This window comes from Mytilus galloprovincialis, chromosome 12, assembly GCF_965363235.1.
Source record: "Mytilus galloprovincialis chromosome 12, xbMytGall1.hap1.1, whole genome shotgun sequence".
NCBI lineage: Eukaryota > Metazoa > Mollusca > Bivalvia > Mytilida > Mytilidae > Mytilus > Mytilus galloprovincialis.
The window spans coordinates 50,287,539-50,306,988 of record NC_134849.1 but is presented as its reverse complement, the minus strand read 5'-3'; the positions used below and the strand labels follow the sequence as shown (position 1 = coordinate 50,306,988).

Sequence of the window (19,450 nt, the reverse complement as noted above, 5' to 3'; positions counted from 1 at the left end):
GAAATGAAAATATTTTATTTCAAGGAATACATGACAAATACACACTAGTAGTAAAAAGGTTTCTGAATATTCATACAAAATTGAAACGAAACAATCAAAAGATTTTTTACTGTAATAAGTCATGAACTGGAAACATTGACAGGTCAGGTAGGTTGTACTTGTTTAAATAGTCTTTCCATGTGGGAATCAGTAAAATATCATTCTGTCGTTATCGCATTACAATGAGCATAAATTATTTCTTGTCGGCCAATGTTTGATCGTTTTCCTTTTCTAGTTCCGTTAGCGAATTTGCCAATTATATTAGGTCAATAACTACAGGTTTTTTTTAATGAAAAATAGGTTCCAGGCATAGTAGTATTTCAAAAAAACAAGCGTGTATGAATGTGTAATTTTTTTAGTTTTATAAAAATGGATTATTACCCCGTGAATCACTGTTTACACCTTACTCGGGAGAAATTGTTCTGAGTATTCTTGGCTAATTTGTTAGCTGTATACTGGACGCTCATATATATTTCTGTGTTTCAGGAATTGCGGGACATTTGAAATTTATTGTTGAAATTAAAATGACATAGTGGAGGAGTCATCAATGTAGCAAGGACTGACATTTATCTTGGTATAAAGCAGATCTTGAATGGCTGTGGTTGGTTTGTAGTACCAGTTTGAATCCCAGTCATAGGTAATTGGTCGTTGTCGTCACCTTTCGTCAAATTGAATCTTTGTATAATTGAAACGAAGAACAATAGTAATTCTGATTCTGCTAGCTGTTTTCCGGGGCACAGGCGTGGACCTACAAAAGTATGATACAATTTTTGAATTTAAAATAATGAATATTTGCAGGGGGAATAACATTAACAGTTTCAACAAAACATATACGTATTTCAACAAACTGTCTCTATCATAACTTATAATTCAAACAATAATATTTAAATTCATAACGATTCGAAAAATTGTGAATTTACAAGAGATAAGTAATTATCAACCTCTAAAATAATATAAGTATTTTATACAAGGACACACAAAGCTCGCGACATACCCATCGAAAAAGCAGAGAAGCCTTCCTTTTTAACAAAGTGTCCATCTTTATCAAGAAATCTCTCTGGTCGAAATTCTTCTGGTTTATCCCAAACAGTTGGATCAAGATGAACAGACATCAAATGAGGGATGATGATTGTATCCCTTGGAATAGTCTTTCCGTCGATTTCTACGTCCTCAATAGCTACATGTGGTACAGAAAGAGGAGCTGAAATTAAAAATAAAAAAAAATATATAATAGTACACAAGGTTTGCTCTCTTATCCTATAAATAAAATCCATAAACGAGACCATTTTTGCTTGAAATGTAGCGTTCGTAATGATTGAAAGTCACAAACCATGCGCAATACGTAAATATTTAAAAGATAAACTAATATAGATCAATATAGTACATTACAATGAAACAATAGTTGTTATTTTCAGTGCCCTGTGTAATTTGACATCACATTTGTATCTTTTATGTGTAACTATTGCATTGTAACTAACCAATGATATTCTCTGTTCCTCGTTTAAAGTTGCCATGCACTAAAAGAGGGACCAAAGGTACCAGATGAACAGTCAAACTCATAAAATTGAGAAAGGAAATGGTGAATATGTCAAAGCGACAACCACCCGACCATAGAGCAAACAACAGCCGAAGGCAACCAATGGGTCTTCAATGTAGCGAGAATTCCCGCACCCGTAGGTGTCCTTCAGCTGGCCCCTAAAATATGCATAATAGTACAGTGATAATGGACGTCATACTAAACTCCGAATTATACACAAGAAACTAAAATTTAAAATAATACAAGACTAACAAAGGCCAGAGGCTCCTGACTTGGGACAGGCGCAAAATTGCGGCGGGGTTAAACATGTTTATGAGATCTCAACCCTCCCCTATACCTCTAGCCAATGTAGAAAAGTAAAAGAATAACAATACGCACATTAAAATTCAGTTCAAGAGAAGTCCAAGTCTGATGTCAAAAGATGTAACAAAAGAAAATAAATAAAATGACAATAATACATAAATAACAACAGACTACTAGCAGTTAACTGACATGCCAGCTCCAGACCTCAATTAAACTGATTGAAAGATTATGTCTTCATCATATGAATATCAGGTACAATCCCTCCCGTTAGGGGTTTAGTATCATACTATCATAATATATATGAAAAGAACATAACCCGTGTCATGCCAACAACTGTTTTTTTAGAAATAAATGTGTTTAGTTCCGATGCAAAGACCCTATCAGTGAATCAATGTTAAAGCCAAAATATGCAATCTTTAATGACCTGACAACAGTATCGTAACTATATCCCCTTTTAATAAGTCTATTTAAAGGTTTTGTTAGTTTCTGAGGAGAATACTGACATTTTTGTGCTTTATAAAGAATATTTCCATAAAATTTTGGATGTGAAATACCTGAACGTATAAGATGTCTGCATGTTGAGTTATATTTACGAATTATTTCCTTATACCGGTGATAAAATTTAGTAAATGTTTTGACCAGTTTGTGATATCGAAAACCCTGGTGTAATAATTTTTCAGTAATACATAAATTTCTCTCGCTAAAATCTAATACATTGTTACATACACGAGCGAATCGTACAAGTTGAGATATATAAACACCATAAGATGGTCATAGTTTGAAAATAAACTGATTACGCCATGGTTAAATGAAGACAAACAGACAAATAATAGTTAACAAGACACAACATAGAAAACTAATGACTAAGCAACACGAACCCCTACAAAAACTGGGGTGATTTCAGGTGCTACGGAAGGGTAGGCAAATTCTACTCCACATGTAACACCCGTCGTGTTACTTATGTTTTTACAAATCTAGTAAATAGTCTAATTCGGTAGGTCACATTCGTAAAAAGGGAAGAGTATTGTAGTTACGACATAAGGAACATATCCGATATCATCTATGAAACGGTTATTCCATGGGGGTCAACCAACTCGTGAAGGCGTCAGTAAAATTTACAAAGGGATGATTTGAATTTCATCATTTGGAACTCTTAGTTTAATAGCTTCCTGGTGAGCAGCAACCCTCTTTCAATGAAATTATGATAGGATATACCAGCCGGGAACATCGTATTAATTAGGAGATATATACTCTGTATGGAGGCACTGCTGGAATGTTGCTACACAGAAATAAAAAGTTCACAATTGATAAGCTGAAATCATCTCTTTTGTTGTGAAGTTTTGTTTTTAACCGATCCCCATTGTCAATTTCTAGATTTAAGTCGAGAAATGAGGCAGACTTAATTGTATCAGAAAAATTCTGTAGTATCCTTTATCTCTAGTTCGATGGGATAGATTTGTTCAACAGTCACCAAAGTTTGTATTATTTAGTGAGAGTACATCATCATATAGCGGTACGTAAAGTTAAAGAATATTGCTAACTTCTTATCTTCCTTTCTAAGAAGTTCATGTATGAAGTCTGCCTCACAATAATAAGGAAACAAGAGGAAAGAAGAGGGGCATAGTTAGTTCCCATTGGAATTCCCACAGTCTGTTGAAAAAAACACGTCCTCCAAAAGTAACAAATATGCTGTCAATCAAGAAATCAAGTATCTTGTTAATATAAAAAAAGAAGATGTGGTATGATTGCCAATGAGACAACTGTCCACAAGTGACCACAACGACACAAGCATTAACAACTATAGGTCACCGTACGGTCTCAGAGATGTCAGTTTTAGAGAATTTTATGTTTGAATTAGAGTGATTATTTACAAAGTAGGAATTATCCCTCCCAAGACTAGATACTTGTATCTACATTCGCTATCCTTTTTATGAAACAAATCAACTCTCTCGATTTGTCTTTTAGTTTGGAATGTGGAATACTTGTGTAACGTGCAGAAAAATCAAATGTTTTAATACTATTGCAAGATGAGAGAGTCTTAGATTGTATTTACTATAAAAGATCTTTAATTTTTTTTTTTGTATCCACATCTGATTCACGCCACCTCTACAATAGGCAGATTCACTTTGAAGCCCTGCTTTGATATTTGATAAAACTAACCAATGGTTGATATTCTCTGTACTTCGTGTAAGGTTGTTATGGTACCACTAACTCACCAATGGTTGATATTCTCTGCACCTAGTGAAAGGTTGCCATGACATTCACTTACCAATGGTTGATATTATCTGTACTTCGTGTACAGTTGACATGGCATTATCTAACCAAATAATGATATTCTCTGTACCTCGTGTAACTTAAGGTTTCCATGGCATTATTTTACCAATGGTTGATATGTTCTGTTCCTCTTGTTAGGTTGCCATGGTATTAACTTACCAATAATTGATACTCCCTGTATTTTGTGTTAGGTTACCATGGCATTAACATACCAATAGTTGATACTCTCTGTACGTTGTGTAAGGTTACCATGGCATTAACTTACCAATGGTTGATATTCTCTGTACTTCTTGTAAAGTTGCCATGACGTATGGTATATTGTCTTTATCTTTCACGACAGGTTGTCTGTCTTCCCCGATAACCTGTCAGAAAGATGGTTTATTTTTTTTATTCTACAAATAATGAACTAAGTTATATCTAACTAAGGTTTCTAAGAACTACAGGAGAATCTAGTATAACAAATAATTTAATTTCGGAGGTAACGCGTCTTCTGATTGGCTGACAGTGTTTTGTCTATCAGCTCATATACATAATTTAGTCATGTGACCAAGACGTCATCATTGTTTTTCGTGATTTACTCCGGTTAAAAAAGGAATTTAGAATTAAATTATAAGAAATGACTGTTATTTTTTTTCTGTATATTCGAAATAACATCACAAATGTGGTGCACACTTTAAAATAACCCGCTACGCTAGACAAAGACAGAAAAAATATTACAGTCATTCCTTAATTATTACCATGTGTACTTGAAGAGGAATTACCTCCGAAATATAAAAAAAATATGATACATAATAAACATACTATTAAATCTACAGACGTGGATGCTATACACTCCTATTCATATTTATGTTTACAACGGGTTACATGGCCGTCGGCAGTTTCGAATGTCATTCCGATGGTTAATGATACGACGGTGAACATGAATTTGACAATAATGGCCCTTTGAATATAGACTAATACAAAAATGTACCGAGTGGTTGTGTTGCACAGGGTTTGTTTGCCTCAAAACTGTGGGAGATTACACTTAACTGGTACAGAACATCTGTTGTAAATTTTGCTGAAAAATCGCACATTTCAAAGTGTTAAAAGTACGTATAATATAACTAAGGATTTTCTTATCCCAGGCATAGATTACCTTAGCCGTATTTGACACAACTTTTTGGAATTTTGGATCCTCATTGCTCTTCAACTTTGTAGTTTGGCATTATAACTATTTTGATATGAGCGTCACTAATGAGTCTGATGTAGACTAAACACGCGTTTGGCGCACTTAATTATAACCACTATAAGACTCTATTACATTGGTTGTAATGAATTATATTGATTTCCCAGTTAATTAAAAAAACGATAATTTCTCATGTGAAATAAATGTGGTTATTTCACTCTCTGACGTCAATAGGCGTTGTCAAGACCTCGAAAACGGCGGATCAAAACAAATTGTGAATGCGCAGAAAAAAGATATAGTTCTTTACATGTTTTACGTTAATTTCTTTTAAAAAAAAAGTCATTTGCCGATGTAATAAAAAGAATAACTAATTAAAGAATTCAAATATCGAAAAATATTCAACTCATGACCGAACAACACTGACTCATGCTCTTTACGCATTCGTGAATTAATGTGTTGTTCGGTCACTCGTTGAATATTTTTCTCTATTTGAATTCTTGGATTAGTTATTCTATAATTAGTTTCTCAAACCATTCAATAAAAGCTATTGCAATTGTACATTTTACTGAAAAAATGACTAAAAGGTTCCAAAAAGTTCATTCTATAATTTTGCGAAACTCACTAAACAATTCCATAATAGCAGCACCAAAACTTCAACATTTGTTCAATTTCTATTAAGATTGTGGGTTTTGATAACTGGTACCATCTGTTGGACTTTTACCTCTAATATTTGATTTCGGCATTTCTTCTGAACGTCCGGGTATTTTATCATATACAACATACTCCACTGTAGTGTGACGGAGGTAGTGTCCGTACCAGCAATATACAGATCAGCTATAGTAATGAATAAACTCTCATCTAAAAAAACAGATACATTTTTTTATGGAAAGATTCCATCATTACTATGAAACAGAACTAAGTCTGATATATTGGTAGCTTCATTATACAATGTAATAGTTAGGTATAATTATAATTATTCTGTAAAATCAATGCTTTTTTTACATTCGTGACATTTGTAATTAGAAAAAATAATAAGTATGCCCTGTACCCCGAACACATTGGTACCATCTCTATTAATGTCTTCGCTTGTCTCAAGTGCAGGTGGTCGCGAGTGCTTATCCCAACTAGACAAAACTAAAAACTTGGAAGGTATTGCTGCTTCTCCACTAATCACGCGGTCGGCTCTGCGTCGAAACAAAGTGCCTAATTAGGTTCACTAATGTGACTACGGATGCTACCTTGTGTACTATCTGTCATGTTAAAAAGCTCGACGTGACTATGCAAAAATTTTCACGGTCAATGTTCATATTATATCAAAAAGAACCGTTAAGAATTTTAATAAAAAGATAAATCAAATGAAATAATATCAGATTATTACATGGCATTTTTCATATCGCATGTATTATCTCAGCCCTAGGTTCAATGTCAGCCCAAGAGCCGCATGGCTCGAGGGCTGATAATACATGCGATATGAACAATGACAAGTTATGATCTTTTTATATAATGCTTCAACAATGGAGAAAAATAACAGATTCATATATTAATCCTTTTACGTTGTTCTCAAATAGAGGTTAAAGAGTGAAAAGTTCACGGACGTCGGACCCCAAATTTAGTACATTTGATATGAAATCTTTCTATCATATTCCTCAACAAAGAAGAAAAGCATTTTTAATATGGACAAGTCGAGAAAAAAAATAATTCAACAATATACTTATTGAATACTGTTTGGAAAAGTCAACTTTTTCAAAGTAACTTTCTAAATTATGTTTGAAACTTTTAAAAAATGCAATTATTTAATAATTTGTTTTTTTTTTTTTTTATTTTTTATTTTTCTTTATATTATTTTACACAATATACTTTTCAGTATCCAAATAATTGTTTTGAACACAACTTTGTAATAATTTTCACTGAAAACGTATCATTGAGGTGTATTTTCCGGAATATGCCGAGTATAGATCACCGGAATGCCATGCGATAACGTTACGGAAAGGCATGCGATAACAATCGAAGCATGTGATAAACTTTTCATAGCCCGCTAAGTACCAATTAGAAAAATATGGAATTTATGTAAATTTAATGATATTAGCATACAGTAAAAATTATATGTTATTAAGTCTAAGTATATGTTAAGCACTGCTATACAATTACAATAGGTTATTTTGAAAGATTTGAGAATTTTGTTTTCATATAATTATAATGGTTATTATGTACGTATTTTCAACACTTGGAATATGTGTCATTTTTCAGCAAATTTACAACAGATGTTCGGTACCAGTTTAGTCTAATCTACAATATTTGTATTCTTCTTTTAATCCTTTTCACCTTTCGTTCTTGTCCAGAAAAACGTACATACCATTTTTCCAAAATAAAATCATTGGAAATTAACAACAGCAGAGCATTCCCTTTTAAACGTATGTATAGTTGTTCGGATGACAAAATATACACATCTAGTGTATAGTAATGGTGTCGAATATGCTTATGTAAGATATTGTTATTTAAACAAAGTTAAAATTATATTTTACCTGAAATTTTGCTGTCAGGTTTTTCTTCCTGTTCAAGGTAAACGTCCAAGAAATGCCGAATGTTATTAGCATCGAACGAACATCTCACACTCTCTATCCGAGTAGCTATATACTTTTGAATCTCCCTTCTACCCTCCACAGCTAATTTTGTCTGAAATAACAAAGTATAAAAATAAAATACACAATCAAGTGGAAGAAACCGGATGAATTGTATAGTCTGGCATTGACGGACATTTATACAACTATTTTACTATCAGGTCTCATTGATTAAATTAGTTCAGATCGATCACTTCTGTAACTTTATTCTTGAAGCCTACTCAATCTCATGTTCTTTTATAACAAACTCAGATCATGCTCAGATTGAGTCAAAAAACTAAATTTTGCGTGTATTCAATCAAACGCGGTACACTTAAAAAACAATTTTAAAAGAATATAAAAAGGTTTATTCGCTATCCAGAATTCTGCATACGAAAATGCATGTACCAAGTCAGAAATATGACGGTTGTATTTCATTCGTGATGTTTTTTACCTTTTTATTTTGTCATTTGATTATTAAAGGGACTGTCCAATATGAATGTTCCTTGGTGCATGATCGGTATTTTTTGTTATTTCATCTTTTACCAATATCACTTACCAACAGTTCATAGTTATATTGATTAATTGAAAAAAACATATTTTAATTGTATGTTAATATCAATATAATGTTGCCTAACATGGAATCTTAATTGGAGCAATGTATACTCCTCATTCATAAACATGTGTATACTTTTTTCAAGATTTAAAATACATGATAAGGGTTGGGCATCTTATGAGCGTATATCTTCCATGAAAACTTTGAAAAATGTCTAACAATTTGATCAAGTTGACCGTCATAAAAAAGATTCAACGATATAGCGTACAAATGATATATTATCTTGAGCTTTAAAAGCTGTTCTTTTGATTTTCGGATAAAAATTGTGGCAGTGTCAAAGTAATCTTCCAATTCTGTTATTAAAGAAATTGTCTTTTTATCTTATCATTGGATTTCCTAGAATTATTTGTAACGTTATATATTAGAACTTACATTGTATTTTAAATATAAAAGTAAAATGTATCATTGAAGTAATGCTGCTACCCACCAAATCTGAAATCAGCCAATAAATTAACACCAGTATAAGGGAAATGAATTATTTAACTATGCCAATGATAAGTTTTACATTTTATCGTAGAGATTAAAGTTGGTCATAAGTCCTGATCAATTCTGAATAATAACAATCAACTTTAGTCGTAAACATAAAAGCAGATGTGGTAGGATTGCCAATAAGACTACTCTTCACAAGAGACCAAATGATACAGAAATTACAGCTATAGGTCACATTACGGCCTTAAACAATGTACAAATCACTTACAGCATAGTCAGCTATGAAAAGGCAAAAATCACGAAGTCAAACGATAAAATTAACGGCATAATGAATGTAAAAACAAATGTGTAACACAGCAACACACAACAACCACTATATTGCAGGCTCGTGACTTGGAACAGGCACATACATATAAAAAGTTGCGGCGTTGAACATAATAGCAGGATCCAAACCATCTTGTTGATATACGTCAAAGTTATAATTACACCAGTATATGCTAAAAGTAATAGTTACACCAGTATACGCCCGAGGAATTATTACACCTGAATATGCCCGAGTAATAATTACATCAGTATACGCCCGAGTAATAATTACACCAGTATGCGCCCGAGTAATAATTACACAAGTATACGCCAGAGTAATAATTACACCAGTATGCGCCCGAGTCATAATTACACAAGTATACGCCAGAGTAATAATTACACCAGTATACGCCAGAGTAATAATTACATCAGTATACGTCCGAATAACAGTTACACCAGTATACGTCTCAGTAATAATTACACCAGTATACGCACGAGTAATAGTTACACCAGAATACGTCAGAGTAATAATTACACCAGTATACGCCACATAATTGTTTTCAATGAACGCTAAAAAATACTACACTAGTATACAGTCGTTCGAAAAAGTGAGTAAATCTATGAGCGATTTTTATAAAATTAATACCATAAAATGCAGAAATGTCTGAAGGTTTTTTTTGTTAACTTGGTCATAATTTTGGTGAGGTTCGTTTTCATTATGTAATGGGTTAAACACAAATGCAAATATTTACGTTAGGTTTCACTTAAATAATAGAGCATTTGGCTGTCTAAGTGCCGTAACTTTGACACCACAAAATAAATATAAAATAACTAGATTAGTCCATCAAGTTTCATTAGTAAATACTAGGATTCAATTGATGTCCCGATAATATTTATGGTACACCACTAGTTTGTAGACCTACCTTGTTGAAAGGATTTACTTTGTCCAGAATTGGAAAACAATTTTCTAGTCTAAAGGCAGCTGCATATTTAAATAAAGTTGCAATATTCCCTAAAAGGTTGTTGAATTCTGGATCATCGAAGTCAAACCTAAACAATACAAAATAAAAAAATTATCTATAGAATATGACATAAAACAAAAGTAATCTGGTCAAGCAGATGACAAAAACAAATAACTTTTGTGACTAACCATTACCCCCTCTCCCAGGAAGCTGGTTGCTCCCTAATATGCTTTATTGAAGTACAAAGGAAATATATATATAAGCAGGCCAATCATAATTAAGTATTTGCAGATTATACGCTTATCAGATTGAACGAATGCAGAACTGAACATCCTGATTTATATAGCAAATGTTTATTGAAAATTAATATAGTTTAATAGATAGATATGCAACATTACCGTGAACCGAATATAATGCTTGAAATGATATTGGAGGTTGCTTTCGGGAACATTTTTCTACAATCTGTTGGTTTCTTTCCTTGTTTTGAGAAGAGTTCCATCAGTAAGCCGACCTCGTCTTGTATTTTTTCTTCAATGGATTGTTTCCCAACACCGAAGTCTTTTAATGCCACCATAGTAAATCGTCGAATGTCAACCCATTCTTGGCCATTGCTATGGATTAGACCTGTATTCAAGACAAAAATTTAAAAAAAAACATGACTGTGTAGTTAAATTGAGAATGGAAATGGGGAATGTGTCAAAGAGACAACAACCCGACTATAGTACAGACAACAGTAGAAGGTCGCCAATAGGTACTCAATGCATCGAGATATTCCGGCACCCGGAGGCGTCCTTTGGCTGACCCCTAAACAAATATATATATACTACATGTAGTTCAGTGATAATGAACGCCATACTGTATTGTGTTTAAGAATACACTTTATTCAACTTTCTTGATATGCCTTCATAATTACTATGATGTACTGATTATATAAAAGTTTGGTCTATTATAGCTCATGGGCGTAATTTTGTCATGTAACCATGATGTCATCCACATCTTTTCATGACTTACTCTGTAATAAAAATTTTTTACGTATTTGTGAAGAAGAGATAAACACTTTCCTTGGCTTCTTTTTTGAGGACGCTGAACTATACATCATATATAAGTTTTGAAGATGTTTTACTTTATCGTTTGAAGTGAAAAATATTTGAATCTACATTTTAAATTGATACAAAAAAATAATAATCAAATTTCTGCTCTATAGATTTCCTTTCTAAATGAAATCTTAAATATATCCCTAACAAATGCACCGTATAAAATGCATATAAGAGAACACCTACTTATAAACTGTTACGTGTCGCATACTAAGTATAGATCAGTATAGAGACATGCATACAATGTAATAAATATAAATCAAAAAAAAGGAATTCTTAAAGCTTACTTTGACAAATTTTAAACTAACTTCATTTCAACAAGTCTAAATTACATGTTCTAAAATAGAGCTACGAAAAAGAAATGCTCTGCTTTAAAAAAAATATTTCATAAATGGAGTGTGAAGTATGTTCATAATAAATGCACCGTATCAAATGCATATACACGGTGGGTAAGGTTGTCCTGCAAGAGAACGTTCTGTGCTGGTGATTTGGTCCTGACGGGTGCTGGTGATCAATGAAAAAATGTAAACAAAGACGAATCATGATTTTTTACGTTTTTTTCTCATAAAAAATGGAAGGAAACAGTTGAAAATTCTCAATTTTATTTCTTATGGGTTCATAGGCAAACCATTAAAAAGTTGACCCTCTAAACTGTTTCAGTAAGCGTAACACAAAAGTGCTCATTTTCAGAAAATCTAGAACTGAAATTATAAAACAAAAATGCTCATAGAGTCCGCTTTATATACAGCAATCCACACGACAAAATTATTTTGTGAAAAAACAGTGCAATTTATTAAAATTTTGCATTTTCTCATTTTATTCATGTCCTGATACTGTGCTGGTGGGTCCTGTCATTGTGCTGGTGAGTCCTGATACGGTGCTGGTGATTTTGGATAAGGGAGCTACCATTTGATTTTTAGGGGGGGGGGGGGCTAGGATGAAATTTGAAAAAAATAGGCAGGACAGGAGTTTTGAGTTAAAAAAAAAAAGGCAGGATGTGAAATTTGCAAAAAAAAAAGTCAGGACGACAATTTAGATAAAAAAAAGTCAGGATAAACTAAAAAAATTAGAGTGAAAAATAAAAAGGCAGGACAGAGATTACAGCTAAAAAAAATGCAGGACAACATTTTTCATCCTAGCCCCCCCCCCCTCCTCCCCCCTCCCCCCCCCCCCCCCCCATCAAAATGAAATGGTAGCTCCCTAAGAAGTTGGTCATATTTGAAACAAATGTTACAAAATCAATAAATTTGGGCAGATAATTGTTGTCAATAGGATCTGTGACTCCTATTTTTGCTTTTGTGCATCAATTTGTTTAATATGTGTTTTCAAATTATCGTAACTTGTATTACATAAAAGGGCAATATCTTCCGTACAATATCAGATAACAATATATATATATATTTAATGGGCATTTAATATCTTAATAAAACTATTCTTATTTTAGATATATATCTAAAATAAGAATAGTTTTATTAAGATATTAAATGCCCCTTAAATTGATGCTTCAACAATGATCAAAGCCCATGCCGCATAGTCATAAACATGTTTGTTTGAGCTCCACATACCCCTCCCCACCTCCACCCAACAACCCCTCCTCATTTCCTCCTTCGTTGTTACAGTGGTATACCAACACAACAATTTAGCACATAAAATAATAATAGAAAGACACACGTTACTGAATGTCGAATTGTACTGAAAGCTAGTTCAAAGCCGCATTTTCAACTGATAGACAAACAATGTTCTCATATATAAAAATCCCAATCGTGTCGATTAAAAAATGTCTCAAAACTTAAGTTCACATTTTAATGTTTGATGGAGCAGAACTTTAAAAGTGTTCAGTAAATCTTGTGCTCACAACAGTTATTGTCATAATTATGTATACATAAGACTTATAAAGGAATTAAGAATGTACCAAGAAATATTTTACAGTCCAATTTAATTATCATGAATGGAAGAAAATGGTACGGAAGTTTACATAGGATAAAAAGAAATTTGTAGCATTTTTTGACGAAAGACTTTAACTATGCGGTATGGGCTTTGCTCATTGTTGAAGGCCATACGTTGACCTATAGTTGTTAATGTCTGTGTCATTTTGGTCTTTTGTGGATAGTTGTCTCATTGGCCTCTTCTTTTTTATATTCAACGCTTCTTTGCATTACAGCTCTTCTATAAAAGCATGTTAAACAAAACTTTACTCGACTTGCTTGCTATGTTTACTTGGATGTTTTCAAACATTAGGTAGGCGTAGTTTCAATACATACTGGGCTTTGATTGGACAATAAAAACTGACAGGAATTGAATAAAATTGAGAATGGAAATGGGGAATGTGCCAAAGAGACAACAACCCGACCACAGATCAGACAACAGCAGAAGGTCACCAACAGGTTAATATTTATTGTCCAAATAAATTCTAGTAAATAGTAAAAATACTACTTACCTGTCGTTTACAAACATCCAAACAATCATAGCAAGCAAGTTGATCAATAGTTTGCTTTGCATATATTTATAGAAGAGCTGTAAAATCTAAAAAAAAATCTTGTTGTCGTAGATGGTTAAATCCTCAACAAAATCTGAATAACTTTGTTGGAACAAATAAAGGTTTTAAATAAAAAATTTCGGGGACTTTGATCCACTTTTTTCCCTGACGAGTCATGTTAGCTGTTCGTATGCTGTTGCACCTGAAGCACGTAAACTTTCACATTTCCATCTTCTTTTCGGAAATATTTTAGCCAATTTATACTTGACAGGATTATTATCTTAGTAAAAAGTGTTACCAATGCATTGAACATAAGTTAAAAGTTCCACAATACTATATTCATTTTATTTGTCAATTTGTTCGAAAAAAGTCGAAAAGAAGAGAGTTTTTTTTTAATGTCATGATTATCTGTCGCTTTCTGTCGCAATGCTTGCTTGGCATTTATTTCAGATGACATGGACTTCTCACCCTTATGACCCTGCTGTCTTTCATAACTTTATTCATATACATATATTAATATATAAACAAAAGGCTGCAAATGGTCGTTTTGTATTCAAAAAGATTCGTTGTAACGAGAATATTTGTGCTGTGAGGGTCAAAATCTTAAATTGCTTATAAATGTTGCTGGACCCATTTTCGTTATATGATCTGAATTTTTTGAAATGTGCAAGGTAGATGGACAATATGATTGGCAGTATGAAGCGTATGAAGCTACGAGATATTTTAATTTTTGAAATTTAAGGCACAATTAACAAAGCAAACGGTAGTTGGCTTGCAAATACTTTATATAGATTTTAAAGGATAATGTTCCCTTGTGTTGATTCCATGCTAAACATAACAAAAATCTCTATACAAAAGTCTGTGATTTTCTACAATGATATTGGTTTTATTTTCACCAAATTCTCTTTTTCTACTAAATACAATAATGAACTATAAATTATAATGCTTTGCAAGAAGTTTCCCCTTGATATATGTACAAAATGATCCATCTCTTTTATTAATTGTCTGTGCTGTTTTGAGACCAATGCAGTTCGCACATTTCGTAATTGACAGGCCACAGGAGGGGTCATAAACCATACACGAAAAGATAAAATATTGATCAAAGTACTTAATTTGCATCTCTGAACCCCCCAACCCCGGCTTGTTTTTATTTGGAAGGAGTCTATAAATGGTCAATTACAGACAGTCGAGTACGCATTTTACCTTCAAGGCGTGTTTGCGTTGGTGGTTAAGTCCTTACCTGGCTTTAGATTCAGTTTTTTTTAATATAAATTAAGGCTACATTTTAATATAATAATACTAAGAATTGACAATATCAAAAAATGAAGAAAAAAATTGGGTAAAGTGAAATATCTTAGTAACGAGTCATTACTACAGAGAAGGTGTGTTTGACACACAAAACTTAAAAGCTTAGTTAGTGATATTACCAATATTCCAATAAAAGTGTATTTCTTAGTTGGGTATTTTTTTCCGTTTACTCATTTTCAATTAGAATTAAGGCACATTTGACTTTTTTCATAAAAATATTTAAATATAGAAAAGTAGGACACATTGTTAACTCCCAACCCCCTTAATTCTTTATCAAAAATATTAATTTTGGAATTTTGAAATGAAAAAGCTAAGAAATATGATTTTTGTTAGTGTTCTCTAGGTTATCTCGTCTTCATTCTGTTAATTCTTAATAGCTAAAAGACACATCTTTCTTTTAAAATACAACTTTTAAATCTTACGGGAAACTAATCCAGGCTTAAAACTTTCACTGTGCCCTCGCTCTAACTAATATCCCCTCCCCCCCCCCAAATAAAAAAAAACCAAACCAAACTAAAACCGCAATACTATTGTCATTCTTATAGTCAGCACTAAATTGTTCACAAAGAAATCTGTTTTAAGCTGCTAAAGACACATGATTCAAATGTTCTTTGTTCAATATTTATACTCTCCATTTTTATGCAAAACCTTTTACAGTTGGATTTTATGGGTTATTGTTGAAGGTCGTACGATGACGGATGGTTGTTAACACATACTTCCTTTGGTTTCTTATGGAAATTTGTCCATTGACAAACATACCACTTCATCTTGAGACTCCTTTATATAAGTATTGTATAATTTACAACGTATTTTGGTGATAATGCAAAAAGACCGTAATCCCGAAAATCGTAAACATCTTTTCTTATCTTAATAGGGGCAAGAGGGGTTCCATTAACAGGCCAAGAAATAAGATTACAGTTAATTTAAAAAAAAAATAAAAAAAAATAGGGTTTTTTTTTCTCTCATAATAACAGTAAGTAAACAGATTCACAACAACGGCAATTTCAAGAAAGCAAATACCAGTTAAGTAGTCATAACAGTAAAGCATCAATGATCATGAATATATGCCACTTTTAACTAAAACATAAAGACACAGAACCAGGACATAGGAGCACAGAACCAGGACCGTTTTTCTAATCACCAGCACATCGTCAGGACAATTTCGTTTGGCGAACTTCCACGACTTTTGCAATAACAAATTGTTGTAATATTCTTTGAATGGTACTAATGACGTATCAGAGAAAAATTAAGCAACAAAACGGTTGTTTTATTGCCGTTCTGATACAATGTAAACAAACCCACCAGCACAGAATCAGGACCCACCAGCACCTGACAGGACCAAATCACCAGCACAGAACATTCTCTCGCAAGACAACCGTACCCACCGTGATATATGAGAACACCTCCTTATAAACTGTTACGCGTCGCATACTATGTTTAGAGACATGCATGATAAATCTAAATTATAAGACGAATTTGAAAAAAAAACGGAATTCTTAAAGCTTACTTTGACAAATTTTAAACTAACTTCATTTCAACAAGTTTAAATTACATGTTCTAAAATAGAGCTAAGAATTGTTTGTATTGTAGTAAATTTAAGTTTTTGAAGTTTTATTCAAATATGCTATTGAACATTACTAAGAACCAATAAATACAATAATTTTGTATTTTATAAATTAGTGCCTTCAATAAATAAAAGTCGTCATAGAACAGGCCCATTTTCATACCGGTATCCGAAATGACTCGTTTCATTGCTAATACAACAAATATGTCATAAAACATGACAGTGAGTTTTGTTTCGGAATATTATAGATAAATATACAAAAAGCAAATTTTAGACAATGTACCCTCCTAAACCTGGAAGTGGCTAGTCACACATAGTTAACGGCGTTTTTCTCACAATAACGTTCTACCTCCATAAACCTGGATATGTCGTGGCTGGTCACAAATGTGTTCTATATATGTATATATGTCGGCTAATTTCTATGCGAAAGATACATGTTTTTTTTTCTGTATTTATATGTAGTGAAAATGCCATAGATACATGAGACATGTTACCTTAAAATAACTAAGTTATACATTCAATTCAACCTGCTCATTGTCCGATAATGAACGACATCAAAAGTTCAATGAAGGATAAAAAAAAACTTAATTCACAAAGATGTGTCACTGACCCTCCCACCCCTCTTAACTAAATTTGGGAGAAATTGATTGACCAATAAGGAAATATGCAAAAATCAATGTCGGATAAACAAAACATGCAGTAGTTCCAACCCCCCCCCCCCCCAAAAAAAAAACAAAAACAAAAAAAAAACAAAAAAAAAGCCAACTATTTGATTTAAGTTTGTTATCCTACATTGATCTGTTGATGTCGTCACTAATTCATAAATTAAAGAGGCTTATTTAATTCAGTAAACATGGTAAATATATAAATAAATATAACAAGTATAAGAAGTAAAAGGTGGAACGGTGACATCATAATAAAGTACTTTAAAGGTTTAAACTTTTGACCGTGAATAAAAATAAATATTTACAATGATTAGATATTGCTGCACTTGTTGTAGTTATCAAACTGTACGAGCAAAAAAGGAGAAGAAAAGAAATGTGTAATATTTGAAGTCAATACAAAAAAAGTAAAAAAAGCAACCTGCAATTTCTAAAGATGCATTTTGTTGTTGTTTATACAGACACTATTGAGACATCTGGAGCTCTCTTGTGATATCTACATGTATCTCTCTTACCTGTTTTCCCGGGGAAGAGTGTTTTAAGGAATTCAAGTATGTGTCTGGGTCTGAATTTTGTCTTGTTGCCATTGTCAACCAACACTTGATGCACATTTTTGTATCCATAAACGAGAACAATAGGTAATATACCGAGCTTGAGATAAACTAAATCTCCATACTTCTTTTGCATCTGCAGAAATGTTTCACTTGCGTTCTTAGTCCCTATTATTGACGGCATATTTCCTATTATCGGCCATGGTGTTGGGCCAGGAATGTTCGTTCTCACTCGGACCACATTGTCCCAAATAATGTAAGCTAATAAAAGTGTTATAAAAAATGTCAAGATTGTGAATACATCTACTGAGTGAAGAATAGTTCCGATCATACTAGACACTGAATTATCTTTCTATTTTTCTATGTTGTTGTTTAACTCCTCACGTATCTGATTTTAAAGCTCCGTGTATTACCTGGATATGTTTGATATGTATTCTATCTTACTTTTGTTATCGTGATTGTGCAACCATGTAGGGCTGACCTTCAAATTTGATACTACCTTATTCAAATTTACATATATATACATGTAGTTGTCATCGATGGTGTTCATTTACTGACCATGGGCCGGTAACAAGAAATTTTATTAAGAGAGGTCGTAAGTACTGAATTAAGGGGAAGATGAGATCATTCTAAGATCATTCAAAGAGTGTAAATCAAAGCTCCCTCAGGTTGTTCGTAGATTGGTCTTAGTTCCCCCTTAAGTTGCATCGTAATAGTTTTCTATAGTTACGAGTTCTTAATAATTTTCTGGCGTCTCCGTTTTTGGTTCCTCCCATAGAAATTAGCATCACCTTAAATGAATCATAAAAACGTTTTAATGAACGATAAAATGCGCATAACAATCAACTACCCATTTAACCTAAGGAAAACAATTATTCCTGCATACTGATGTCTTCATAATTTCTAGATAATTCTATATATTTTTTTTAAATATTAATTTAGAAGATTACAAACTAGAAAACTAAAAAATAGAAAAAGGATTTTTCGTCGTATCACTATTTGCAGGAACGATTTTATTCAAATATTTGGTATTTGCATCAAATTTTTTTATCTTGGTGCGGCAACCACTAATATTTACTTAGTATATTGTAAGAAAGTAAAGTAGATTATTAATTAATATGTTTTTCGGATTTGTTGCAATTTTCTTGATTGATCTTATTACAACAGTGACAATAATCTATGCTGGAGGGCAGATGATTCTTAACTACATAGGGACCTATGAAAATATAAAAAGGGGCCTAAACAAATGGCCAAACAAATTGAAGCTCCACATTGTTTTACCTTAGATTTTGATAAAATCACGAAATTAATCAGCTTAAAACTAAGTCAACCAAAGGCATCATATATATCATAGATGTTTCAGAACTGGCTATCTTTTCACCCAATGGCATTGATATAAAGAAAGAATTTTAGTACAATAAGTACAACTTTATTAGACATACTAAGAATTTAACTATGCATCTATTGCATTTTTTATTTGATCTGAATACGGACTAGTAGCAGCCAATAGTTAGGAGAACCAAAGGAACTTGCAATTTTTCAGACCAATTTACACAATCTGGTTGGATTA

The 19,450-nt window shown here is 32.6% G+C and overlaps 1 protein-coding gene across 1 annotated transcript; it reads right to left on the bottom strand.

The window, feature by feature from the left end:
* LOC143054116 (cytochrome P450 2H1-like) lies at positions 1-18,701 on the bottom strand. Its single transcript, XM_076227020.1, has 8 exons — positions 17,845-18,701; positions 10,624-10,849; positions 10,187-10,313; positions 7,841-7,991; positions 6,040-6,176; positions 4,419-4,515; positions 1,034-1,240; positions 1-787 (listed from the first exon to the last, which is right to left on the bottom strand). The coding sequence occupies exons 1-8, from the start codon at positions 18,209-18,211 to the stop codon at positions 606-608; spliced, it is 1,494 nt and encodes a 497-aa protein (XP_076083135.1). The 5' UTR covers positions 18,212-18,701; the 3' UTR covers positions 1-605.
* Between the last annotated feature and the right edge of the window lie 749 nt (positions 18,702-19,450).